At 52.8% G+C, this 26229-nt stretch overlaps 5 protein-coding genes across 5 annotated transcripts; 4 read left to right on the top strand and 1 right to left on the bottom strand.

Moving 5' to 3' along the window:
- Positions 1 to 1155: 1155 nt before the first annotated feature.
- GLOTRDRAFT_96191 (uncharacterized protein) lies at positions 1156 to 3833 on the top strand (the record flags this gene model as incomplete). Its single annotated transcript, XM_007871708.1, has 9 exons — positions 1156 to 1188; positions 1245 to 1499; positions 1744 to 1777; positions 1823 to 2298; positions 2320 to 2618; positions 2676 to 2865; positions 2953 to 3013; positions 3041 to 3285; positions 3312 to 3833. 9 exons carry the CDS (start codon positions 1156 to 1158, stop codon positions 3831 to 3833), a joined length of 2115 nt encoding a protein of 704 aa, XP_007869899.1.
- Positions 3834 to 5436: 1603 nt separating this feature from the next.
- On the top strand, positions 5437 to 5979 carry GLOTRDRAFT_48580 (uncharacterized protein; the record flags this gene model as incomplete). The annotated part of the gene is made up of 1 exon (XM_007871682.1): positions 5437 to 5979. A coding segment is annotated over one exon (543 nt), but the record flags the coding sequence as incomplete, so codon positions are not given.
- A 77-nt stretch (positions 5980 to 6056) lies between these two features.
- GLOTRDRAFT_96192 (uncharacterized protein) lies at positions 6057 to 8294 on the bottom strand (the record flags this gene model as incomplete). The annotated part of the gene is made up of 4 exons (XM_007871709.1): positions 6057 to 6389; positions 6443 to 6499; positions 6588 to 7517; positions 7665 to 8294. The coding sequence occupies 4 exons, from the start codon at positions 8292 to 8294 to the stop codon at positions 6057 to 6059; spliced, it is 1950 nt and encodes a 649-aa protein (XP_007869900.1).
- Positions 8295 to 11774: 3480 nt separating this feature from the next.
- On the top strand, positions 11775 to 19739 carry GLOTRDRAFT_140883 (beach-domain-containing protein; the record flags this gene model as incomplete). Its single annotated transcript, XM_007871710.1, has 31 exons — positions 11775 to 11978; positions 12058 to 12297; positions 12368 to 13006; positions 13075 to 13306; positions 13362 to 13520; positions 13577 to 13998; positions 14052 to 14139; positions 14189 to 14297; positions 14349 to 14680; positions 14736 to 15227; positions 15276 to 15538; positions 15588 to 15829; positions 15877 to 16011; positions 16065 to 16225; positions 16284 to 16403; positions 16480 to 16639; positions 16696 to 16752; positions 16810 to 17050; positions 17126 to 17198; positions 17248 to 17311; positions 17366 to 17549; positions 17609 to 17643; positions 17704 to 17790; positions 17850 to 17976; positions 18028 to 18151; positions 18201 to 18260; positions 18322 to 18462; positions 18518 to 18696; positions 18754 to 19071; positions 19127 to 19464; positions 19519 to 19739. The coding sequence occupies 31 exons, from the start codon at positions 11775 to 11777 to the stop codon at positions 19577 to 19579; spliced, it is 6087 nt and encodes a 2028-aa protein (XP_007869901.1). The 3' UTR covers positions 19580 to 19739.
- Positions 19740 to 20640: 901 nt separating this feature from the next.
- Positions 20641 to 24910, top strand: GLOTRDRAFT_81008 (uncharacterized protein; the record flags this gene model as incomplete). The annotated part of the gene is made up of 8 exons (XM_007871711.1): positions 20641 to 20684; positions 20740 to 21160; positions 21211 to 21443; positions 21498 to 21562; positions 21616 to 21683; positions 24413 to 24615; positions 24682 to 24821; positions 24875 to 24910. Coding segments are annotated over exons 2-8 (888 nt in total), but the record flags the coding sequence as incomplete, so codon positions are not given.
- Between the last annotated feature and the right edge of the window lie 1319 nt (positions 24911 to 26229).

Here is a 26229-nt window from a genome sequence, read left to right on the forward strand (position 1 = left end):
CGGTGACAACCAAGGATCTATATTCCTTGCATCTAATCCAGTCACCGAGCGAAGGTCTAAACATATTGACATTCGCTATCACTATATCAGGGAAGTCATCGAGCAGAAGAAAGTTGAAGTATTCTACATCGATGGCGAGAATAACCCTGCAGACATGTTCACTAAGAACTTAGGACATGTCAAGTTCCTGCGCTTCAGAGCGCAACTTGGACTTAGGTTCTACAAGTAATCTAAGTCAGCCCAACGCTTGCATGCGCGATTATCCGCGGCATTTAGCGAGGGGGAGTGTTGAACCAGGCGCTGACTTAGCTGCCAGGTTCTACAGCGTACCAGAACGTACCGGAACCCTCTGGAATATTCTGGTATATTCCATTATTGTACAAGGCACGGAGCTCATGTGGGTCAGTGACATCATAGGTGGAGCGCAGTAGGATTATAGATGTTCCGCGTAGCTTAGTCAGCCTATGGGCCACAGTGTATATAAACCCTGCAGCTCTGCTGCCTAATGACAAGGGGTCGTTTATACGAGCTTTACCAGTAGCTACAGCATCCAACCAATACAGGTGAGTTGTGTAGGGCGCACTGTGCGTGCTGCTGCCTCCATAACTCTTCATCAACAACCCATTATTTTCTCACATAGTATTACTCCACCTTAAAAACACACTGTTCACCCCACCATGCACCAGCTGGTATGGAATCCAGCCTGTAAAAAAGTCCCACTACATCCCAGAGTGTGCCCCAGTAGTGTGACATCCTGTCCTGAGCACCCCAGGTACATTCTCCTTTGAGGGGACACTGAAATGTGCCCCGGGCCATTTTCAGATGACTTTCGCACAGATCTCGGACAGGCAAGCCTTGCAATGAGTGCTAAAGCTGCCGAAGTTCGGGTCACGAACCTCTGAACCGAGGTCGACCTTTGACCCGACCCTCCTGACCCGGACCTTTGTTGGCCCGGCCCTCAGGTTCAGTGGTGGGCCAGGTCGAAGGTCGAGCAACGTCTGAGAGGTCCAACCCTGGACTGACCCAGGGTCGACCCGACCCTTCTTCCTAAAAACACAAGCTGGTTATGGTTATATGGCAGTTGGAGTGACGGAGTCTCAACCATACTAGATAGCATAACATAAAAATGTGGATAGATTTATTTCACCATTCTTCATGGCTGGCCCTCCTCGCCCGACATCTACCATGGTATAGTTATTTGTAGCAGCAATGTATAACCATCTGATCTTATGTTCCATATACAGCCTTCGACTCGCTGGCACCATCCCAAGATACCCCCCTTCGTGGTGGAAATAGTTCGCGAGTGGCAGCAAAATCATACAAGCTCGCAGCTGCACACCGAGCTCAAGTATATCGCGAACTTTATGCTTGCTACGGACTTTGACCATGGCAAATATCCTGACTTCTCCTTGTACCTCCTTCCGCTGTGCTTCTGGTGGACAGAAGGTAGCCGGAAGGAGATTGTCAGGGCCGTGGCTGCAATCAAAACAAAGTACCCAGTAAGTGCCACACACACTTGGTATACCCACAGTGGTACTGATGTGACAAGCTTAGCAAATTGTGGCAGTCAGCCTTACCGTAGACACCAGTGCATATGTAGCAGCCTCTTCGGATGAGGCTGACGATGAGATGCCGGCGCTGGAGTCACCGACAGACTAATGCATGCCTAGCAAAGGCACGCGAGTATTCAAGTCAGTAGCAGCTAGTTTAGCAGTACAATAGCACATATCTTGTAATGCAAAGCTGGCGTATACAGCTGCTACGAAATCCGCAACAGGTCGGAGGTTGAAACATCGAAAATTGAGTCTTGAATGATATACAGACTTGAGCACGGCTATACCAATGCCTCCCAGGAACTGGCAACCGTCATTCAGCATGGCCCTGGATCACCCTGATGAATCACCCACTCTCAACCCTGATGGCAGCTTCAAGGACGCCAGTGAGATATCATGGGTTAACTCACCGACAGACGAGCTTCCGCCATTTGACTTTTCAGTTCCTTTTCCGCCTTGTGCAACCTTGACTGGCACTCTGATGAGTCCCGATCCCTCAGGCTTCGTCGGTGGCCACGTACAGGCAGCAGCCCCAGCTGCACCATCTGGTGAGAGACTGGATCCAGCCGCAAAGCGGTCCTTCAACTTTGTCATGGACCCTCATTGCTCTCTGCGCACTGAAAGACCTATCAAACGACAGGCCACACTGGAAATGACTGGTACCTTGGCTGCTGGAAGTATGACAAAGCCGAAAGCATCAACAGCGCCAAAGGGAAAGGTCAAGACGACAGGAAAAGCGCCTGCAGTCAGCCGCATCAAGCCGTAGCCAAATGAAGGGGACCCACATGCCAAAACATCTGAGGTTCCTAGCCTTGGTATTTCCATTACGCGCAGCGACAGTCAGCTTTCGCAAGCAACGTCTACCTCTACACCATCCAGGGCATCTTCTGATGTGCCTCAGGCTGACGCTGCCAGTGAGAGCATCAGTCTTAGGACCAGAAAGTGGAGGAATGCTGACCCCGGCGCCGATGTGTTCACAATATTCGAGGTGTTAGAAGAGGATGATGGATTTGACGAGAAGGGTGAACCTAAGACAAAGACTCGGTATCGCTGCAGGGTCCGCACGTAAGCTCCATCTTACTCGACCTACCTGGTATCTGCTAATAGCCTTTCTGTATCTAGAAACTCCAAGGAGACAAAGCAGGTATTCGACGGGAACCTGACAACGTGTCAGAATCACATCGCACAAAAAGGACTGAGTCATTACAAGCCGTACCACGATACATGCATCGAAAAGGATATCAAGATGCACATGCGGTGCATCCCCACTGAGGAGAAGGCAAGGTTGCAGCGGGTCCAGGCTGGCGACGAGGTACCTGCTGGTTCAAAGTATGCAACCTCATGCTTCTGGTTCTATACAGTGCTGAGTTCCTATGTCCGTAGACAACAATCAATTTAGCTGGGCTTGCACTTTGCCTGCTTGCATATCACCCGTGCGCCAGGCATCCCTGCTATGCTTGGTAAGTCGTCCATTTTGGCGCTCCAAGTCTATGGCAGGCACCTTGGCCATAGCTGTCGGAACCACGGGCTTGGGGGTCTGACGGAAGTGGTGCGGGATGCTGGGCCGAAGGCTGTCGCGCTGCACCTGCAGAGCTTCTGGCATCACAGCCATAGGCTTCAGGACCTCACACTGGGGCAATGTGGTGCCCCTCTGGCTCTTTTGTATGCCCCGCATGCTGGGAGCTCCCCTGACCAGATTTTGTTCTGCGCGCCTTTCGATGCACCTGCTCTGGTCGAGAGTATTCCCTGTACTCGCAGGCAGAGCTGGTGGTGGTGGAGGTGCCGTTTGATGTCAAGGCAGCAGCCGAAAGTGCCGATGCCTGGGCTTATGAGGAGGACCTCGCCAATGAATTGGTAAGCCCACACGAGGATAACTGCGAGCTTACAGAGCTTTCTCCCTATCGCGCTGAGCATTTGGAGCCGCCCTGCCACTGCCCTCTTCCTCCAGCCGATCCTGTGCTGGCGCCGGCCGCTCCAGCCCCCACGGGCCGCTGCATGAAGAATCGGAAGCGCAAGAGGGATAACTACCGGAACAAGAGGAGGGAGCAGCGGCAAGCAGAACAGAGGGAGTCCGGAACGTCCCAGAAGAGGGTGGCCCGGGAGAGGAGGCGTGCTGTGGGGGAGCAGGTGTGGGTGGAGGTGAGCCTGGATGGGCTACATGGCAGCACGTCAGGATATCAGGCCCAATGCCACCTGGTGAAGGAATCTGAGAGGCGCCCGCTGACCCTTGAGAGCCCAGAATTATCTGGGTTTCGCCTGATTCCATGGGATGGCTCATGAGTCCAAAGTGCATCTCCTTGTTGCGATTGTGCTAATAAATTTGAAGCACAATCAGGCCTATTGCACTCGGCTCGTCCAATGATTCTTTGGTTGTTGGGGCTCTTGTTGGAACGCCAAAGAACCGGTGATATGCACTGACACACAACAATCACCAAGGACCAAAAGAAATAAACCTAAACCCTGTGATATCAGTGAAGGCGGTCCGAGACAACTGAGGGGTATTTAATAGTTCGAGGGGGAAAGGAGGAGTAAAACGCCGTAGGGTAGTCTGTAGGAAGACCTAGAAAAATAAAACAAACAATTTGACACCTGAAATAAACGCTAGTTGATGCTCCAGAGTATTTATCTCCGAAAAGTCGCAATCAAAGTCGCAAGCAACGACACCTGCTGTAGGATCGTGCACGCGGTGGTAGAATTTGCTGGAGAGACTTGGTTAATTTTATTTCACTATGTAGGACTCACCGGAGCTAATTAAATCGATGGCGGAGATAATTCACTCGATGAGTCAGGCCTATTGGCAAAGCTAGGGTCGGTTATAATTCGCTAAGTTCGACGCTTTCGAACTTCTCGGGTCGCTGAGATCGTAACGCTAATTCTCTGAGATGGTGAAGTCGAAACTTGTTTTTCTGTACGCTACTTTGTACAATTTATACTACAGGAATGGCTTTGCGACCGTACGGAGATAAATAACAAATAAACGCCGCTACCCACAGGATTGCTCAGCACTTGCCGCCGTTATACCATACACCATATGACTCTCTTGCACTCCCACTTGCTCGTCCCAGTCCCTAGAGGTCGCCTCAACGCTCCTCCACCTGCCCTAAGCGGTCCCATCACTCCGTGCGACGCGCCGGTCATGTGGTAATTACCTCCGGCCGCTTGCTGAGTGATGCTGGCCTCATGGTGACTCGTCTGCATCTGCACCTTCGGTAGTTTGATGGAAACGAGAGGGGGAGTGTGCTGGAGGGTGGGCATGAGGATGACGCCCCTCGATGGAAGTGTCCGCGGGCCCCGGAGCAAATTCACCTAGAAGTCGCATAAATTAAGTCACCCCGGAGCTTGCGTTTGCGGAGATAAATCGTGGAATGGGTCCGTGTATGTCTTGGGGATGCGAGGAAGTCCGGAGCTAAATAGAGCAATTCTTTAGAGCCCATAGAAGCCTAGAGGCATGTGAGCGCTGTGTCGAATAAGCTCCGGAGGGCTTGTACGATGTGCTGAGTCCGCATTTTCGGGAGTCAGACGATCCTGAGGCTTATCACTGGGAGGAGTGGAAGTGCATTACTGAGGGGGCCACTGATGCAATGGCCGTCACCCAGGGCTCTTTTCACTTCCACGCCTCTCGCAGTAATCATCGGCGCAGGGATTTTCCTTCAGGAAGCTTTGACATATCATATGGGGGCGGCCACAAGATGCAGCTGCTCTGCTTTCTGCATCTTCTTCATCCTGACGTGCCTATAGGAGCCCGGAAATATTGCAGTACAATCCGTCGTCAATTTGGCGGCCCTTCATTCCCTTTTCTCGGATCCATACATTCAGCAAATCCTGAATTTTACTGGCCGTGAGCAGATCTGATCCTCTATGTCCATGCACCTGACCTGTATTCTACTATGAGGGCTCCCTGGACTTGCTGGCTCCGGGCCTTTTCCAGTACTACCAGGCTGTGCTAGACGGGATATGCAGCTTTTATCCAAGGCTTGCTCACTTCTGGGAATGCTCTCCCTTTGCATGCTGCTGCTTCAACCTCAGGCCGCGGGTATGGGCATTTATACACACGGACCACTTCAACATTCCTTTTGGCTGGTGTTCCATAACAGCCCTGGGTCGCTTTTGCCCCCAGCGCAGTGGCCACTTGATCCTCTGGGACTGGGGGCTGATCATCGATTTTCCCCATGGATCAACCATCTACATTCCCTCCGCATTAGTTCAACACTCCAACATTCCAGTTCAAGCACATGAAACCCGCTTCTCCATTGTACAATGGATGCCCGGCCCACTGTGTCTCTGGTTTGATTATGGGTTTAGGTCCTCCAAAAGCTTTCTGGCAGAGCATGGCAAAGCTAAGGTGGCAGATGCTAATGCGGCGCACTGGGCTGAAGGCCTGAAACTGCTCTCCAAGCTCAGGGACTTCCACCAACATGGGCAATGACATCTCAGAGGCTAGGCTAATAGGATAGGCTATATTGGCATCTAATGGAATACAGTAGGATGTAATAAGAGCTGAATCTATAATGTGGCATATGACTTGTGCCGCTTCTGCTTGAGTTCTGGGGAGGGTGACAGTAATCCCAGTCCTCGGTGGCACTTGCTGTAATGGGTGGCACTTGGCTCTGGCGGTGCAGGGAGGCTGGAGCCAGCCTCTATTTGCCCTGACAGGGATAAATGCAGTCGTGACACCACTTCACGTATCTCAGTTATCTGGGATGACTCTGATAGTTTTGACTCTTGCATGATCAGGGCCAGCCCACGCAGCTGCGGAAGGACGCTCTGTATGATTTGCTCTGCACGCTGCTGGACTTGTATTGCAACCAATGAGGGACCTGCACCGAGAAGGCCCATCTGGTCATCTCCATCAGCTTCGTCGTACATACAAGCAACCAGCTGCCACTTACTGCTCTCCCAGCTGCTCCACTCCCCATGGCAGCATCGACTTGTGCGCCTCCAAGATCCTCATCAACTCATTCTGGCATGCAGATTTCTGGCTCTTCGTCTGAACACAACGGCTGAGGCGTAGCTTTGGTCCCCTGGAGCTCTGACCGCCGCCATATCTTGTAGCATGAGCATGCTGCTGATGATCGCAGCAGCCTGTGGGCGTGGCTCAATGGGAGGAATCACTGGGATGGTGTTGATTTGGCGTGCCTCGGGAAGTGAGGATGGATAGTTGAAGTGTGGTACGTTCCCAGCTGCCACCCACCCGTCAATTATCATTTGCATAGCTCTCAGATGTTTACAAGCCCCCCCTCGGTGCAGGAAGTCAGGGCAGCTACATCTTGCTCCGCCATTTTGGCAGATAGTAAGCCGGTAGCGGACGTGAGTAGGGTCATCAAAATTGGCAGCGGTTGATGAGCACAATGCCTCAAACTGATGCCCGCTACTTCCGCGGGTGATGGAGGTGAGTAGTCCTGCATGGAGGATAACTCTGGCAGCCTGATCATGCAAAGTATCGGCCTCCCACCAGCAACATGCCTTTGCAGCTTTTGCCTGCCTCTGATCATCGAGAGAGCTACAGAGATGCTCGCCCCCTGTGAACTGCTGGAATCTCATGTCAATCCATCTCTGCAGCCACTCCCTTTCACGCCGGCTGGCGAAGAATTCGGGAATGAACTCTGTGATTAGAATGTGGATGAGGAAGTCAAAACGAAGACGTGCTCCAGAGTGCTGCCATTGCGGTAGGCATTTGTTTTTCAAAACATGATTGAATGACTCCAGGTGATTTGTCGTAGTGAGAATGTCGTCCACTGGAACTGAAAGAATGGCAGAAGCCCTGATCCTGGCCTGCCGTGACCAGCCTAGCCACAGTGGTTCAGGCATCCACATTGTCTTTAGGTAGTCCAGGTACTTTAGACCCGCCTGTGCTGCCGGTGCAGCTCCTGCACCCCCAAGCTTCTCTAGGGCTCTGCAATTGCTACGCTCCTCCTCAATAAGGGCACATGCGGCGCCATGCTCCACACTGTTCAGCAACCTAAGCTGCTAGTCAATGCAAGAAGTGGTAGAAGATATGGCTATGCACGAGTCTTCAATACAAAGCATCCGAGTACGTATATGTGACTTCCATGGGTCTTGGTCTCTTCCCCTCACAAGCTGCTCACGTTTATTGGTCCAGCATTGACGAACGTGAAACTTGCACAGAAGCAGCCATATCTCTGGCCACACAAGAAGCAATGCCCTGTGCCCCTTGATATCGGTATTGGTGATGGCTACATATGGACAGAAGGCAACCCCCTTTCTCCCCGACAAAGAGTCCCTCCAGTGCTGTAATAGCTCTGCGAGGATGCTGGTGCTATATCCAGCATGCGTGGCACGACTGCCGGTTGGGGCAGAGAAGAGGAAGAGTGCAAGCGGAATGCCCTTTCGCCTGGCGTCCACACCCATTACCACGAAGAGGAGTAATCGGGATGTGCATATGCCAAAAGTGCCATCCAGGAGTATGGTGGATTGGTGTACGTACTGCCAAGCACTTTTCTCCATGTCCTCGGTGCAGATACAGACCTTCAGTTGCTCACCAGCATCTGCATGCTTGGAGTAGTAGAACACTGACTCCTGGATATCATTTCGAAAGTTTGGCGAGGTTGGGTCCATCCATTCATCCAGGTTGCGCTCCAGTGGTATATGTGTATTGACACCCTGTTGCTTATTAAAGAGATGGTAGAGCCGGACTGCATCTTTGGGTAGAAAGTGGTAGCAGTGGTTTGCAGTCAGGGGATTGTACTGTGGCATATCCCTGTAGCTCTGAGTCTCTAGCATCTGTATGTTTTTGGACTGGACAGCTGCAAGGCTGTGATTCCCAGTGAATATTTATGCCACCTTGAAATGACCGAGACATACCTCACACCAGATTTCAGCTGTTCCACTGCGACTTCATATACGTGTGGGTGTAGTGGTATTGCTGGGACATGCTCCAAGACGGCAGATGCTCCAAGACGGCAGACAGGCACTCCTCATTATGATGTAAGTATCCCATGATCCGAGATACTGCACCGTCACTGTCCCGCTCAGTGATGTCAACGTGGGCCAAGCATCCAGTGAAATTATAGGGATTACGGCGTGGATGGCTGCTGTCTGTGGGACTGCACTTTGTTATGATTTTCCCATGCTTATCTCATTCCATTTCCATTCCGAGCATTGCTATTGGACAGTACCTTTCTCTGAGTAGAACTTCCCATGGACGCTACCTTCTTCCCACACGATATCTCCCTTGACTCACCTTCTACCAATGGGTGCCCTTGTATTTCTCATTTCTCTGAGTTACGTTCTCACAGGATAGCTTACGCGTCCTTTCTCATTGTTATCTTCTTTGGGTATCAACCCCTATACCAGTTACTATATATACTGTAGGGAAACCCATGTATTCCTTAGTTCAACCTCCTGTTGAATACTGCGATTACCTGGACTCTTGACTTGACCGTTGGCATTGGCCCGGCCAGACCTACCTTTCAGTACGCTTACTGAGGTAGTGACGACATAACTGTTGGCATGTGGCCCAGTTATCTCAAGACGACTAGTTAGGACATCGCTTCCTAACACACTTGGTGGGATGTGGCTTTGACCCCTTGGCAGCTTCAGTCACACATCGAGCAGATGTGCTGTAGCCACACGAACTTCATGTAATTCAATAAATATGATATGTGATATTGCAAGATCCTGGTATACCATTGTGACAAACTTCTACGGTGTACATCCCCAGTAATCTCCCAGGAAACCCCCCACTGGCTACTCCACCGACTCTCCAACTGCGCTCGAGAGGCATGGTCCAGCCCAAGAGCTTGTAGAAACTGTGCTACAGCCTGTTGTTCCACAGTATCGTCTGGATTGTATTGCTGGGTGAAAAACTGATCTTGCTCATATAGCATACGTAGACTCATCCGCTGAGACTCGTCAAGAGAGAGCTTGTTCAGCTCCGGCTAAGACTCAGGTTCAGTCTTCAAGCCCAACCAGGCGATGCCACTGGAATACACCTTGGCATGCAGTTTCCGCAGGGTGCTCATGAAAGGCGATGCAGGCAACAATGCAGAGAAGGACAAAGGGGGCAGAGCGGAGGAGGGGGAGTAAGCAGGTAGTAGGGGGTAGGGGGTAGGGGTGGTGTTTAACTGGGACACGTCATGCCCCATTGGCACCAGCATGCGCGAACTAGCCGCAGATCAGCTGCAAGGCATTCCAGCCAAAGAGGAACAAGCAAAAGGACGTACAAAAGCAAATGGATTGGCAGCAGATCAGACACAAGGCATTTCAGCCATAGAGGAAAGAGGAAGAGGGCGTACAATGTGAGGTGGCCAGGCAGGCAGGCAGGGAAGCAGATGGATGGGCAGATCCACTCGAGGCTAGCCAAATGATATGGACCACTGGTAGAGGAATTGCGCATACTCTGAGTTGATAATCATGAGGATGTCCAAAACATTGGGGAGAGCTAGAAGGAGATCATTGCTCACCGACGATCAGTACATCTCCGAAATGAAAACCCTGGACCCAGGAGGACGATCCACCAGCGGGTACTTTGCAACGAAAGGGGTAGGCTGGCTGCAGAATGGAGAAGGCAGGATGGCCTTGACAACGGGCACACTGAAAGAGGGAGGCGCCCAAAGCAGCAGAGATTGGCATGGTTTGATGACCGAATGTGTCAGTTCGAGCAGGAAGACCATCAAGCGAAGCATGGCGATGCTTCTGCCGTTGATGGACAGCGTGTGATCTTTGGGCAGTCATCAGCAAATGTCCCGTGGCTGGTAGTGGCTGGCGCATATTCCAGTTATTTTAGCACGTCTACAATCGCATTACCAGCCGAATACCAGACTTGTATTTATGATAAGCGAAGCACCTGCTGAGATACACTTACCCGAGGATTATCTTATCATTCTATATATATACCCTTAGCAACGAAGCAATCACCGGCGCCTGACTGATGCGCGTCGCCTCACGTGCTAAGTTCAACATGTCGGACTTTGAACTTGACTTAAAAGCGCGCCGCAGTTCGACTTCATCGCCAATCCCCTCTCTCCCTTGTATCACAACTACGTCCTCTCTACAGCTCTCACATGGCTAAGTCCTAACAGCGGCGCCTACGTCGCCTCCTGTACCTCTCCGGGGGTAAGTTCTTTTTGTGAACCCACTGCCTCTTGTCGAACTCCCCCTGAGTACCTTCCTACAGCGCGTGTATGGCGCGACCTAGATGAGGCCCTCATTGTGTCTCGACGCGTCTCTGTTGCAGGTAAGCCATTTCTCTGCATTACTGTGTGCACATATTAATAGAGGTTCTTAGATTGCCGGAGGAGTCTGGGTCTTGCTCGCTAGGTGTGTCCCTCACATTTAGTGACTGAGCATTCTGATTTGTTTTGCAGGTTTGATTATGGTACTGCTGCCGGGTTCTATGCATACAGGATGACTAGTGCATTAGGTATGTCCCTAACATCCCACCTGTTGGTATACCCTGATGTAGTTTGTTGTAGTGATATGGTTTGTTTTCTATTGATTAGGGTGGGGGTTGATTCCCGGATAGTATTGCATTGAGCATGTAGCCATAGCAAACCCCGTATTGTAGCTAGCCTGAGCAATCATATGTTGTACTGTGTTCATCAGCCAATGTGTTGAGTCTGTATTTCATTCTGGGATGTAGAATACCAAGCAAAACACAGCTGATAGTGTGATTATGGGTCAAAGCAAGCTGGCCTGAGCTTGCAATATGTGTAAGTCTGGTGCATATTGTACTTCTTGCGGGAGTCTTACAACATGTGCCATCCGAATATAATGGCTGGCCCAGCTGTCCACAAGTCTGGTACATATTGTAATACTGGTATTTATTTTAATTGATTATATGGAATTATATTCAGACACCAGTTATGGGAAAATTTGCTGATGGTCAGGCTAGCCGAATAGACGCCACTGGGACCGCTGGGAAACTGAGGACCAAGCTAGCCCTACCCTACCCTACCCTACCCGCGCAACCGAACAGGCCCTAAATGTCCGGTGGTGGGACACTGGACCTGGTCCTTGCCCGCTGTGCAGAGTTTGGCAGAACCCGGCATGCAATCGAAATCGACCCAACTGATCACGTGCTTAGTGGTAAAGCAGCACCGCCACTTCACACCTAACAGTACTACGGAACGTAGCGCAAGCTGTAAGAACTTGAATCCAACATTGCGTTCCGCTTTTCCTGAGCTGGCTTTACCCATCGTTGCAGGACATAACACGATTACTCTGGCTATGCAACACTCCTGATAGACCGACCGAACGACAATGCTGCGCACCCTGCTGACACCGCTGGTCGCGCGCTTCGACCTCTCGCCGCGCCTCGAGCCGACGACGCCCAAGACGCCCGCGCCCTTCGGCCAGGAGGACAACCTCGCGCCGGAGGACTTTGCAAGGGACGTGCTCGTTGAGCTCATGAGGAATGGCGTGGAGAGGCTCAAAGTAGCCGAGGACACGCAGTCGCGGATCGAGGTTTGTGCGCGTTCCCTCTCTCCTTCTTTCCCTTGTCCCCCTCCTCCCCTTTGCCGGTGTTGAGTGAACGAATGCGCAGACGCTCTCGGAGATTCACCGCGTAATGGGCGAGAACCGCTGCACGAAGGACGTGTTCCGCGAGATGGACGGCTTCCTCGTCGTCATGAGCGTGCTCTCGACCGTCCTCGCCGTTCAGGACGGTCCGGTCAAGGAGCCGGAAGAGCAGGTCGTGCAGAACGTCAAGGAGGCCAGCCGGTATATATTTACGATATTGTCGGAGGCGATGTACGAGCATAACGAGAATGCGACGTATTTCGAGGTGCGCTTGTTTCGGCGTGGTTATTCCTTGAGTTATGAATGTGACCCTCTGACGCGGCTCTGGTTTACAGCGCTCGGTGGGATACGACTCGTTCCGGCAGGCGGTAGAGCCGCTCATTCTGGACAAAAGGACGACGGACTGGACGCTCGGCTTGCTGCTGTCTCTCGCGCTGCACAACTTCCTCCTCACCACGCTCTTTAGCACCCTACGCAAGACAGACTACGCAGAGCTCACCACCAAAATCACCGACTACCAGTCCGAGTTCCGGCTGGTCCGCTACCCGCCTGCGCTCCGGATGCTCTGGGACTTCCTGCCGGACGACGCGACGCTGCGCCTTTGCATGTACAAGATCCTCGAGCGGCTGTCGGCGACGAGCCACCGGAACAAGGCAATACTGAGCAGCATGGGCGTCTTGGAGTCCCTGGTCTACGTCTCCGCTGGGCGAGATGCGGTGCCCGACGAGGAGCGCGCGGTGAAACAGAAGCTCCTGAAGCGCCTGCTCGACATGGGCGCGACGCCGGACGTCGGCCGGATGGTGTTCCAAAAGGCTATCAGGGACGACGGGAGTTTGGATTTTGATACCCTCGAGGTGCTCCGCGCGGGCATGAAGAGCAAGTGGCCGGACCATTTTTCGATGGAGTCGAGGGCCGCGCTGTGCTTTGAGGAGCCGAAGGTCAGGGGGCTCCCCGTGACGGGGTTTACTTTCATGGTCAGTGGTGTGTCTCTTGTGTCTTGGAGGATGAGTTTCTCTTGATTGCTGACGCGTAAGTCGTGCAGGGGTGGTTGTGGTTCGAGAGGTTCGCGCAGACGGAGGCGCAGCCGGTGTTGACTTTCCGGATTGGTGAGAATGTGCTGGTGAGGTTAAGTGTGCGCGCGGACGGGAAGCTGCAACTGCGGAGTACGGGAAACGGGGAGATGTTCGTGAGCGCGAAGCCGCGCGTGCACAAGTCTAGGTGGATACATATCACGCTGGTGCACTACCCGCATCGTGTGTCCAACCCCACTATCCGTATGGACCGATTTCTCCGTTACCCGCGAAATGTTCTCCATTTTTGTTTTCTTAGGTATATATATCGACGGCGTGCTCACGGAGACCCTCAACTGGCAGTACCCAAAGTCGCTTTACACTGCTGGCGTCGGCACGTATCTACTAGGCGACGACGTGGAGTCAACACGAGCGCGCTGGTGCATCACCTCCACATTCCTCCTCTCGTCCCCCCTAGGTAAGACCATCTCCTCCTTCCTTCCTTGCTCCTCCTCACCTGAATGCAACTTGAAGGCGACGATCTCCCGCGCCTCGTGCACCACCTCGGCCCGCGGTACGACGCGTACTTCCAGTCCCGCGAGATCGTTAAGTTCCTGACGTACGAGGCGGCGACATCGCTGAACATATATATATCCGGCCTGTCGAAAGATACCGCTACGCCCGAGTCGTCTGCGCTGCTAAAAGCCATCAAGGGTAGCGCCGCGATCGGTGAGCAGGCGATGGTGTTTGCGCTGCATAGGTCGAATGTGTGTCTGGAGGATGCAGAGGATGTGCTGGATGAGGAGGGTTCGCTTGAGATGGCTCGTGCTGGGAACTTGCGCAGAGGGTTCCGTGGGCGGGGCGATGTGCGGGCTATTGAGGCGCACACGCTCGATGTGGCCATGTGGCGGATAGGCGGGCCGTCGCTCGCCCTCAAATTGATTCAGCTGGCTAGTGTACGTGTTGTCCCTTGTCATCTCGGAAGCCCTCGCTCAGATTGGGTCGACAGAATCCGCACGAGGTTTCTCGGGCTCTTGGTGTGCTCACGGAGGGACTGCGGAATAGTTGGCAAAATTCGGAAGACATGGAGAGGCTTCGTAAGCATCTTATCTTGGATAGACTAATGCCGGTGCTGAATAAATTCAGGCGGGTATGATGTGCTGGGAGATATCTTGCGCGCGAAGAGCGAGCTCATCAATGTGACCGGTTTCGAAATCCTGTTCGAGTTCCTGGGCATGAACTTCCGCAACCTTGAGTGAGTCCCTCGTTCTGGTGTCCAACAGGACAGCCTCTTATAGGACGTTAGCCACTCGACAATAGTCAACACGCTGGCATACCGTGCCATCGCTCTTGACTTTGAGCTGTGGTCGCGGACCAAACCGGAGATACAGCGATCATACATGGAGCATTTCGTGACACTGCTGAGCACCAGCAAACACAAGCGTTTCAACGCGAAGCAGCGTTTTGCAAAGCTCAACGTCGTCCGCAAACTGCTGTTTGTGCTTCAGACGAACTGGTACCGCGACGATATGACCCCCTCGATCATCGGCGCACTCAAGGTCGCGGCCGAAGCGAACTTCACCCTCGACGACGCCATCAAGCCGATCATATCGTTCCTCGCCGCCAATCTGCATGAAGGTGCTTTATGTTATCGTTCCGCGTCACGTCCTATTAATATATCTGCAAGGTGCAGTCACACTCGCTTCTCCCAAGTCTGTGAGCTCTGTGATCGATAGCAGCCACGTACGCGAGAGGGCGGAGCGGGTGTTGGAGATACTGGTCGACATCCTATCTGACCGGGCTGCGTATAACAAGTTCACGGGCGCGCTCCCCGCGACGAGGATCTACCTCTTGCTCCTGGGCGATAGACCGTCCCCGGCGGTGGCGAAGCAGATCTTACTGCTCATCGGAATCAGCATTAACATCTCGACCTCGTTCATCCGGAAGTTTGAGTTGGTCAGCGGCTGGAATATGGTGAAGACTGTTCTTCCGTATGGGTGGGACTACACGGTGCACCCGGCTGCGTTCGGCGTCCTCCTTGGTACGATTGGTAACAGCGCTCCTCCATCTACTCCCGTCGTTGCGTGCCCGCAGATTATGCCTGCTATATTGGCTTCGATGCAGCGCGGTTTGACTAGGGTTTCTGCTGCTTCTGGGGGTCCTCGGCGACCCTCCAACGGGACTGGTGAGCTGCCTTCATTTGCGTGTTTTGCATCACTCCTCACAGACATAGACTCGGGCACGCCCTGGGAACCAATCGTGGAAGCTCTCGTGGAAGAGCTGATCAATCTTCAGGCGACCAGTCCGTCGTTCCGGCAGATATTCAAATCCCAACAGACGACACAACAGTTCATCGAGGCCTTCAGTTCGTTTGTGAAGGCGCTTTCGTCTTCGACTGAGATACCGCACGGGACTGTTCGACTGCTTGAGAAGCTGTCTCATTTCGGGCTAAGCTTGGCTCTCGATAATTCCGTGGGTAGCTCACAAAAACGGGAGGCAGGTGAAAGTATTGTTCAAAGAGTGGCAATTCTAATCAGTGCCATAGCTCCTAGATTTGTTACAATCGTCTCAGAACCTGTTCGACTCGGGTGCTGCCCAGCCCGCCGGCATAGACCCCAATGTCATAGTGGGCAAGCGCAGACCTTTTGGAACGCGTATGCTTTCCGCTAGACTGAGTCTCCAAGTTGGAGAACGGGTGCTTCTCAGGTCTTTGACACGTATTTCCGACTGGCGTAAAACCGTCATCGATTCCGAGAGGAAACGATTGCGCAAGACTGTTCTGGACTTGTATGTAGTTCCCTATCGGAGCCTCCTGCTTGCTCATCTCCCTGTAGGCGAGAGCATCACAGAGCGGTTTCTCGGTTACATCAGTGGATGTTTCTACTCGACTGTGAGCGGAGCCTGTGGGCGAAGGCTGATTCACCTAGATTCTGGAGGCTCGACGAAACGGAAGGGCCCTACCGTGTCAGGTGACTACCCTCGGGATTAATGGGATCTTCCTCTTATTATCCTTCCCATCCAGGAAGAAGTTGGAACCTGAGGAAGAGAACACGTCAATACCACGGCTAGGCGGCTCTGCGGAGAGTCGCTTGCTTGACACTCCTGATACGGAGACACAGGTGCAGCACGTTGAAGTCCCTCCTTGGGCCGAGACGTACGAAATTTCTGCCACTGATGTGGATGGTCAGTAGTCATATTTACCGGCGGGCGCTCCAATTGACTCTCGTCTCTTCTACTGTAGGCGACCTCGCTGAAGAGATTGTAGAAGACAAACATCGACGCGTTCGTCATGAACTCGAACCTGGGGATGTCATAGAGGGAGTATGCACGGTTGCTCGAATAGCTGGTGTCGATTCTTCTCGTGAGTGCTGCGCATTCTTTTTACCTAAGGTATGACGAATGACAAGATGTATTCCTGCCGGTCTACTCTTGATCAGCGGGCCTCCTTATATTGGGAAGGACACATCTGTATATGCTGGATGGTCTCGTAGAGAAAGACGATGGCGAAGTCATCGACGCCAAGGATGCGCCGAAGAAACTTTTCCTGATTCCTGGGAGTATCCTAGAGCTTAATGGACCTCAACGAGCTCAACGTTGGTCAGTCTTCCGTCTTGCAAATGTTCGGTTCTTTCGCGGTTACTGATTTTCCTCAGGCCATATCCTCAAATTAATGGGTTCAGCGACCGCACTTTTCTGTTCAGAGGTGTTGGGCATGTGCTACCAATCACTCACCGTTGGATATCACATATTAATGCGCTTCGATTTAGACTTGAATTTTACTTCCGAGACAATCGGTCGCTGCTCGTCGTCTTCCCGAGTAAGCAACAAAGAATGGACATGACACAACGGCTGTCTTCCTCGATAACGAGCCGAGCCGGTGATGCTTTGACTCCTGGTCTGCTGAAAACGCCTCTTCTCGGGAAGATGAGTGCAAGGGTGCTGGGAGGTCTCCGTGCGGACGAGTTGGCCTCGGCGCAGTCAAGATGGCAGGCTCGGGAAATCAGTAACGTATGTCTGAATCATAAGTCCCTTTCACGGGCTAGTAATGACTGCTGCGGCTTATTTCTTTTTCTGGTAAAATAGTTCACGTATCTCAGCATCATCAACCAGGTGTCTGGGCGCACACCAGCGGATGCGACTCAATATCCCATCTTTCGTAAGTAACACCTGGGACAACCCAGCTCCGTGAACTCACAACCATCTAGCCTGGGTACTGCAAGACTACAGCTCTGAATCATTGGACCTTACCTCCCCATCCGTTTACCGAGAGTGCGTTGCCTGCCGAATATGCTACTCAGATGAAGAATCTGATTATTTCTTTAGTCTCAGTAAACCCATGGGAGCTCTGACAGGGGCACGGAGAGAGGCTGCCATTCAGCGGTATACTAATCTCGAAAGTGTCGGAGAGCAGCCCTTCCACTATGGCACACACTTCAGCTCCTCCATGATCGTCTGCCATTTTCTCATCCGTTTGTCGCCCTTCACGCATATGTTCAAGACCTTGCAAGTACGTCGGCTTGAAGGCTTTCTCACTATTGACTAATCGATGAATCGATGGCATGACAGGGAGGTGATTGGGATCTGCCAGATCGCCTCTTCATGTAAGCACTGCTACGTCTGTAAGAGTCATATGGTCTGATACTTCGTTCTGTATGCCTTAGCGACTTAGGAAGAGCCTACGATTCGGCTGCCAAGGACCTCCGAGGCGATGTTCGCGAACTCATTCCCGAGTTCTATACCTGTCCAGAGTAGGTCTGCAGTTCTTGTCGACTCCGTAATGTTCGCTCACCAATCTGGTGCGCTGCAGATTCCTTGAGAACTCCGCCAACATCGATTTTGGCGTTCAGCAACAGACTGGCGAGCGAATACATGATGTGAAACTGCCACCATGGGCAAAGCAGGACCCATTGTTGTTCATCGAGATGAACCGCCGTGTACGTAGCAGCCTCCTTGCTTGCACTTGTGATATGTTAATGCCGCCCTAGGCGCTGGAAAGTGACTACGTCAGTGAGAACCTCCCGGCCTGGATAGACCTAATATGGGGCTGTAAACAACGAGACCCGGAGTCACTGAACGTCTTCCATCCATTGAGCTATGAAGGATCCATCGGTGCTTGTGCTCTCCTTAATCTTCTGTCCGTCTGCTCACCCCCCTTCAGACCTGGACTCAATCACGGACGATCTGGAAAGAGAGGCGACCGTCGGCATCATACACAACTGTACGTACCACCTGACCAACAGTATGTATGTCGTCGACGTTGACTGATTCATGCGATGCAGTCGGTCAGACGCCCCGAAAACTGTTCACTCAGCCGCACCCGAGACGGTACATGCACGGCTTGTCGACCCTCCCGCTCGGGACGCTGCACGGTGTAGCAGAGGACTACAACATGCTACATCAGAGTCATCGGCCGATACGAGGTATGTGCCCCCACCTTGCAGTTCACCCCGTTAAGATCGCGCTGCCTGCTGGTAGACCTTGGGTCGAGCACGCCAGTACAGGAGCTGGTGATAGACCTTATTGGGGAAAAGATCGTGCCGTGTGCGCCCGGAACACTATGCGTCCCCTCCCGCTCGTACGAGCAGGTCGAGTGGGGACCCACGCGGCTCGGCTCGAACGAGAGCGGGGAGATTAGAGTCGTGGTAGATCGTAAGGTCGGTCGGCCGTCCCCGCCCAATCAAAATATGCTGACAATAGCGGCTATGGCTTAGGTTGTACAAGTAGCTGAGAGTGTGTACTGCACCTGCGCGGCCTTCGCGGATTCGGACACCCTCGTGACGGGATCGTCAGACCATCTCGTGCGGCTGTGGCAGGTACCGAGGTCTCCTGTAACAGCGCTGGTGCTATTGCATACGATGCGAGCCCATACGGCGCCCGTGACGTGCGTCGCGGCGAGCAAGGCGTGGTCGATCGCCGTGAGCGGGAGTCGGGATGGGAGCGCGGTGGTGTGGGATCTGAATCGTGGATCGTACGTGCGGAGTATGTGGCATGACGGTCCGGTGGAGGTCGTTGCGATTAACGAGAGCATGGTAAAGCGTCTTCCCTGCTTATTGGGATTTCAACATGACTGACGGGGACATGAAGGGGCATATTGCGACGTGCTCCGCGACGATGCTCGCACTGCACACTATCAACGGGCGCCCGATCGCCACGCTCTCGCTCGGTCCTGCACCTGAGTCCTTGCATGCGATGAAGGTGACGTCGCTGGCGTTCCTCGAGAGGGATTATACGCCTAGGCCTGTGCTTGCCGCGGGGAGTGCAGATGGGCGCATCGTCCTGCTCACATGGGGTGCTGAGGGTGCTTCGGACCAGGCGAATGGCAGGGCAAAGTGGGTGTTTAGGGTGTTGAGAGAGCTGAAGGTCAGTACAGACGGGCGGATAGCGAGGGGGAGGGTGAAGGTCACTGCTTTGAAGTTTGTTGGGTGAGTGTTTCGTAACGGATGTGTGAGATGTAAGGGTGCTGATGGATACGCTAGGGAGATACTGTACCATGGGGAGGATACGGGGCGGGTTTACTCATGGGATTTGCCTGATTAAGGGCGGGTGAAAGTGGCCTTTGTGGCTCTGGATTCGAGGGTCACTCCGTGGAAGGATGGAAGGGTTTCTAGCGTATATGGACGAGATCGCAGGGATTTTCTGTCGACATTACTGTTCTTTTGGGGTGGTCCGTGCTGTTTATTCATCTTTGAATTCCGGTACTTGCATGGTTCCTGTGAGTCTTCGGATGTGCCTCGCCACTGCCTGAATCTCCTCAATATCAAACGGGCGGATACACTTTGGTGATCTCACTGCGCCGTGAGGTATTTACATACGTGATATCACTGATATGACAATGTTGGTGTGTATCATATGCAGTCCGCTCACGCTTACGCTATGTACACAGCCTTCGTGAATTGGGAGTGCTTCGGTAACGATTGTCCGAGAAGCACTTCTCGTAGGTACCTCCAGCATCCAGATCTCCTGGCCTCTGTCAATGTATATGTGTCACATTGCAGTTTTAATCATCATAGCGCGCCGGCCGCACACAACTCACGCGTCGACCCTGGTCGGACGTCTTTCCGGCGTGAACCCTCGTGTACCTCGCCACGATGACCGGTCGTCGTGGGTCAAGACACTGCAGCTCGAGGCTCATCTTTCGCCAAGGCGCCGGCGGCAACCTCGGGCCTCTACCCTGAGTGACGAGTCATGGTACCGTGCGCTTGTCTGGCGAAACTGCGAATCCTTCGGGCATATGCAGCAGTGAAGGTAGTTATACGCCGACTGTCCGCTCTCCTACCAGAAAGACAGGCAATACGGTCTGCCCTGGTGAGGGTGGACTGAGAATCCGATTATTCGCAGCCGTTTAGTTATGCTCCACCTCATAAGTAACTGCAAGAAACCGTGAATGCGCATCTGTCTCGAGCCAGGCAAGCCTGAACGTCACGATATACCGTCTGGGATTGATGCCGTCAATGATTCTAGCCTGTAGGTCACTTGTAGGTCACCGCTGTATGTACAGTAGGCAATTTCGATTCGAGCTTAGGGCGAATCTCAGATCCGGATCCGCATCAGACGTTACTGTATACACTGTGATAGGCTTCTCTAAGTACTGCCACTGAGTGCTTCAGACTGCGAGGCCGACATGCAGATGATGTAGACGGATGTAAGTACAAATGCCAATTCACCTGTGTATTAGCTACACGTTGACCATCACACAGACGAAATGTCGCGGGTGCGGTGAACACGCGGTCTCGTGTGCGATGTCTCCGAGCCGTATACATATTCGCATACATAGCTGAAGCTTACCGAAGCTGCATGAGATGTCGGCAACATTACTTGACAACACTAAGCAACAATCAGGGATTTTCGTCGGATCCGCTGACCGGGCGCTTCCTCAGAGTACAAAACCAGGTGTTCATGTCCTTGGAGCACCAGAACTCCACACCCTCGTTCGTTCTTTTACAAGTTCACCTACACCCGCGCCTGGGTCCCCAATATGCTTCCATTCTTTACGACTGTGCTAGTTGCGGCCACCTACGGCTCGTGGGCGGCTGCCAGCCCCGTTCACGCACGAGGGGACTCTTACAGCGACCTGGTGACCAAAATCAAGTCTGCTATGGAGGCGTCTATCCGGACCAGGTAAGTGTCTTCGTGGCCATCTAGGGCGTATCACCCTGAACCCAAGTCAGCTGGGAGCAGGGAACCGCCGCTGGTGCAATCATCGAGGTGGAGAACCCGGAGTACTCTGTCTTCGCGGACACCCCTTTCCAGTTCAACGGACAAGTGCCCATCGCGTCCCTGCAATTCGCATTAAGCGCAGCCGTCCGCCAGACTGCGGACGGGCGTCTCAGCCAGAACATCAATGACGCGTTGGACGGTGCGGCACTCGATGGCGCGTCGGCTGGGTCTGCAGTTCTCATGGGTTAGTACTTTCTTGGGCATCTGTCGAGGACACTTAAATTGAAGCTTTTAATAGGGTCATTCACCCACACTGAGAACGCGAGTTTCTGGCAACAGTCAGCTGATGCCGAGTTGAACTATGTAAGTCGACGCTACAGACTTGGGATTTAGTCCTGACATGTCTGCGTCGGAAGATCCTGACCAAGGTTCCCCGGACCTCCACCGGCGCACTGTCTCACCGGGCCGACACTAAGCAATACTGGTGACTCCCACTCACGCACTTTGTATAGCTTTGTACTCATTGCGTGTGAAGGGCGGATGCGGTGTACATGGGTCCCCCCTTCCTGGCTTACTACGGCGCTGTGGCCAAAAACCAGAGCCTCGTCCAACTTGCCTACGACAACTGCCGCTTGTACCGCGACGCGCTGTTGTTGCCCGGCCCGACGGGGAACCTGTGGGGACACTTGTACGATGACGACAACCAGGCGTGGTCTGACAAGGGCCTCTGGGGTACCGGTGAGTGACACTGGTGCATTCACCACATCCATGGGTGTATGTCTTATATGTACTTCGGTAGGCAACGCGTGGGCTGCCCTTGGGATGATTCGCGTTGCCGCGACTATCGAGAAGTCCAATTTTGCGGACTCTATGAAGAACGAGACCAACAACCTCCTCGATTGGGTGAAAGAGATCTTGGACGGCGAGTTCGCGGCTCTGGTACCTGCCTCCCTGGCATATACGCTCCCCATACTCATCCCAGACGCACTTGGCAGACGTCCGACAACCTTGTTCCGGACTACGTGATCGGCGGCGCAAGCTTTGGCGACGGCTCCGCCTCCGCCGCGCTCTCCTCGGTCGCTTACCGCGGGGCGAAGCTCTGGCCCGCCATGTTCGGCTCCAACTACACGACCGCTGCCGATAAAGTCCGCGAGGCGGTCGTCTCCGGGATCACCGAGCTCGGCCTGCTCTCCCCCGTGGTCGACCCCCTAAACTGGGGCCAGGTCGGTACCCTGTCCACGGAGGGGCAGGCGTTCGGGTTGATGATGCTCGCGGCGTGGAAAGACTTCCTGGGGTATGAGCCTACCCTCTAGGTTGGACGGGCCTGCGTACTTCGTCACCCTCCAAATTGCTTTGCCGGCTGTGGCTCCTGCTGCCACATGCCGCGATAGCCGACACTCGTTTGTCCTACGTTCCTTTGCTTGTCCCTCGTACTGTATATTCGCGGTGTTAACTTATTTATGATTTGTGCTTCAACATGCTGCGTGAACGGACTCGGACGGCTTGTCTACGTCTAGTGCACTTTGCAGAGTGCTTGAACGAGCTGTACGCGCCACGAACAGGTCGGCATACATAAGCTACTTCGAACGCGTGCAATCCAAACCGTCCGGCAAAGTGCGACTCACATAAGACATCCTCCGCCGAATGAATCGAATGCGTTACTATCTCTGTACATGGGTAAAGTGAGTGTTAGGGCGGAATTTTGCGCAGACTATGTAGACCTCCTGTCCATCACAAATATTTGTCGGCGAGAACTAGTCCTCTCAAAAGCGTCGCTAACCGGTAACAGGGCCTAAACTTTCGCAACATTTATACTGGACAGGTTCTGCTTCCAATCCCGTTTTGAGCAGCATCTAGCTCCGGGTGCATAGGTTCGGCGGCCCGGGATCCAAGAGATCCAAAAAATACCCGAGTATATCGGACTATGTATGTCAGAATGCTGATTCGCCCAGCCGGTCCCTCCCGGTACCCAATGTCGCCTACATGGGATCGAGATTGCATCAATGCATGTGCAGGTTCTTATGTGGTATGTTCACTGTCTCGTACGAGAACGTTGACACTGCTCCAAGCACGCGTTCAATGTCACTAAGTCTCTTGAAGCCACTTTAAACGCACCGCGGGAGAAAATCAGTGCATTCTGCGCTATTTACTATAGTGTTTGGACAACTCAGTGAGTCTTGCCCCCGCAGTTGAACTACTGAACCCATAAATAGACTGTGGCCTACCATAACGAGGTCAGGATTGTCCTTGCGCTGGTATATATATCGACATTGCTTCTTCCAGTCATAAAACTCCGCCGAGACCGCGCCGCGGCGTGCGAGGGTATCGTAACATGTAGTGTCATGGGATCTATATCACTCGGGAGAACACACTCCAGAATCCCCTTCTGCCAATCCTCTCAGTGCTGAGCTCGTAAAAGGAGGGTCTGCGCCGGCGGCGCCGATGTGGCGCAGGGTCCGTGCCCTTGCTCCGCAACCATGTTCGTGGTCCTCACAAGTGTCCTGTTGTCTCTGTCCTGCTGGACATATGTAAGTGCTAATCCTATTCGCCCTCGGTGGGCCTCGTATAGCGACCTTGTCTACAATATACGGTCTGCCATGCAAGCATCTATCCGGACGAGGTACGGGGTATACAAGCTGTACTCGCCCACAACTCATTCGAGTCTAAACTACCCGGTACGGTAGCTGGGAGCAAGGAACAGCTGCGGGTGCTATCATCGAGGTGGATAACCCGGAGTACTCAGTCTTCGCCGATAAACCGTTCGAATACAATGGAATGCTGCCCGTAGCAGCTCTGCAATTCGCTTTTAGCGCCGCTGTCCGTCAGACCATCGATGGTCGCCTCAGTCAGAACATCAACGACGCTCTGGATGGCGCGGCGCTCGACGGCGCATCGGCTGGGTCTGCAGTCCTCATGGGTACATCCTCTCGTTGATAGAAGCCCATATGAAGCGTGTTGCGATTGTGCTTGACAGGATCATTTACACATACCCATAACGTCACCTACTGGGAGCACGCAGCGCAAGCGGAACTTGACTTCGTAAGTTTAGTGTCAATGTCTTGAATTCCATTCTCCTAATAGAGGTTGATTGATAGATCTTGTATGACGTACCTCGCACTTCCACTGGTGCGATCTCACATCGAGTGGACACTAAACAATACTGGTAAAGCATCTTCCTACCTGATCCCACCGCCCTGTACTCACGTCTCGAAGGGCTGATGGGGTGTATATGGGTCCTCCTTTCCTCGCCTATTATGGCGCTGTGACGAAGAATCAGAGCTTACTGCAATTAGCATATGACAACTGTCGGCTGTACCGAGATGCTTTATTGCAGCCGGGGCCGACAGGGAAACTATGGGCTCATATTTATGACGACGGCAATAAGACATGGGTTGACCTAGGACTCTGGGGTACAGGTTAGTGACGGTCAATACCACTTTGTACAGTTTTGAGAAATGTTTATCTGTTCCCTGCTGCCAAAGGAAACGCTTGGGCAGCCTTGGGCATGATACGCGTCGCAGCCACTATCGAGAGATCCTGCTTTGAAGGATTCATGAAGAATCAAACAAACAATTTGGTAGCATGGGTGAAAGAAATCTTGGACGGCGAGTTTGCAGCCCTGGTGAGTTCCCTCCTCTCATAGGAATCAAGACCACCTGAGCGAAAGTGTGTTAGACGCCTCAAGAACTGGTCCCGGACTATGTGATCGGCGGACCAACGTTTGGCGACTGCTCCTCTTCCTCGGCACTTGCCTCGGTGGCTTACCGAGGAGCGAAGCTATGGCCTGGCGTATTCGGTTCCAATTATACTTCTGCTGCCGATACAATCCGGAAGGCAGTGATATCTGGTATCACCGAACTAGGCACCCTGTCTCCAGTAGTAGATCCTCTGAACTGGAACCAGACTGGCATTCTCTCAACGGAAGGACAAGCCTTCGGCTTGATGATGCTCGCGGCATGGAAGGACTATCTAGGATACGAACCAACAGTCTAAGGACCGCACCTTTGCTTGCGTTCTCTCGTTATAATCATTAATTGATACCTACACGACGGAAGGAGTGCACATATTGTCCCCAGCAACAGTATAAAAGACATACAAGCAACTTATCGAAAGCTGGATCATGCCACACCTCCCGTCCTGCGGACATCTTTATGCCGGGAAAATGTGGACAGTTAGCTATCTTCCACACTTAGTATATGTAGGCGAAGACACAATACTCACGAAAGCCGGCTCGACGATATAACCATTAGGGATGACCACGTTCCCCGACTCAGTGATATACCACCTTCTTGGCGTAGCACTGTAGATCGCTACTTCAGCAGATGGCAGGCTGATTTGCTTAGTCCTGGATTGCAGCATCTCTAATACTGCCTGGCTTTTCGGAGTGACGACCCAAGACTTCGGGGGTTTGGCGTCATTCCACCCAACCAGCAGTGACAGCTCTCTCAGATCGGGAAGAAGAACTTTCTCAACCTTTCGAGGCGACGCATCGTATGTTAACATCCGAAAGACATTGTTGGGCCAGCACTCGCGGCCGCGAGGATTGACAGACCACATTCGAAAACCTTTCAATGAGGGCATGTCTCGAGCAAGGGGTGCGAACTCTTGATATTTGTGGAAAAATGTGGACTTGAACTGGACCTGCAACGTTCGTAATGGGCAGCTCGATCTAAGCAGCATTGCTGTAATGGTAGACGCTTCCAATGCCCCACCGCTAACAATCGAGAGTTGACAGACAGTACAATGAGGTCCTGACGGAGTGGTTCCATACTAGACCTCGTCTTGATGACCAAGGTGTGGAGACTTAACAGTTTGATAATGGGATCACCATCCATGTCAAGGCGAGGAAAATATAGATAGTCGTCGAGGATGCAAGTCGCCAGAGCCGGACAGGCTCGCAGTAACTCCATAGCCTGGGACAGCAGGAATCCTCCACTAAGAGTTAACGCAGTGATTCGAGAGCGGAGAAGCAGGACTCTGAATACATCACGGCGCCTAATTTCCTCGACATACCTTTATTCAAGCCAGCG

The sequence above is a fragment of the Gloeophyllum trabeum genome (assembly GCF_000344685.1).
Source record: "Gloeophyllum trabeum ATCC 11539 unplaced genomic scaffold GLOTRscaffold_00015, whole genome shotgun sequence".
NCBI lineage: Eukaryota > Fungi > Basidiomycota > Agaricomycetes > Gloeophyllales > Gloeophyllaceae > Gloeophyllum > Gloeophyllum trabeum.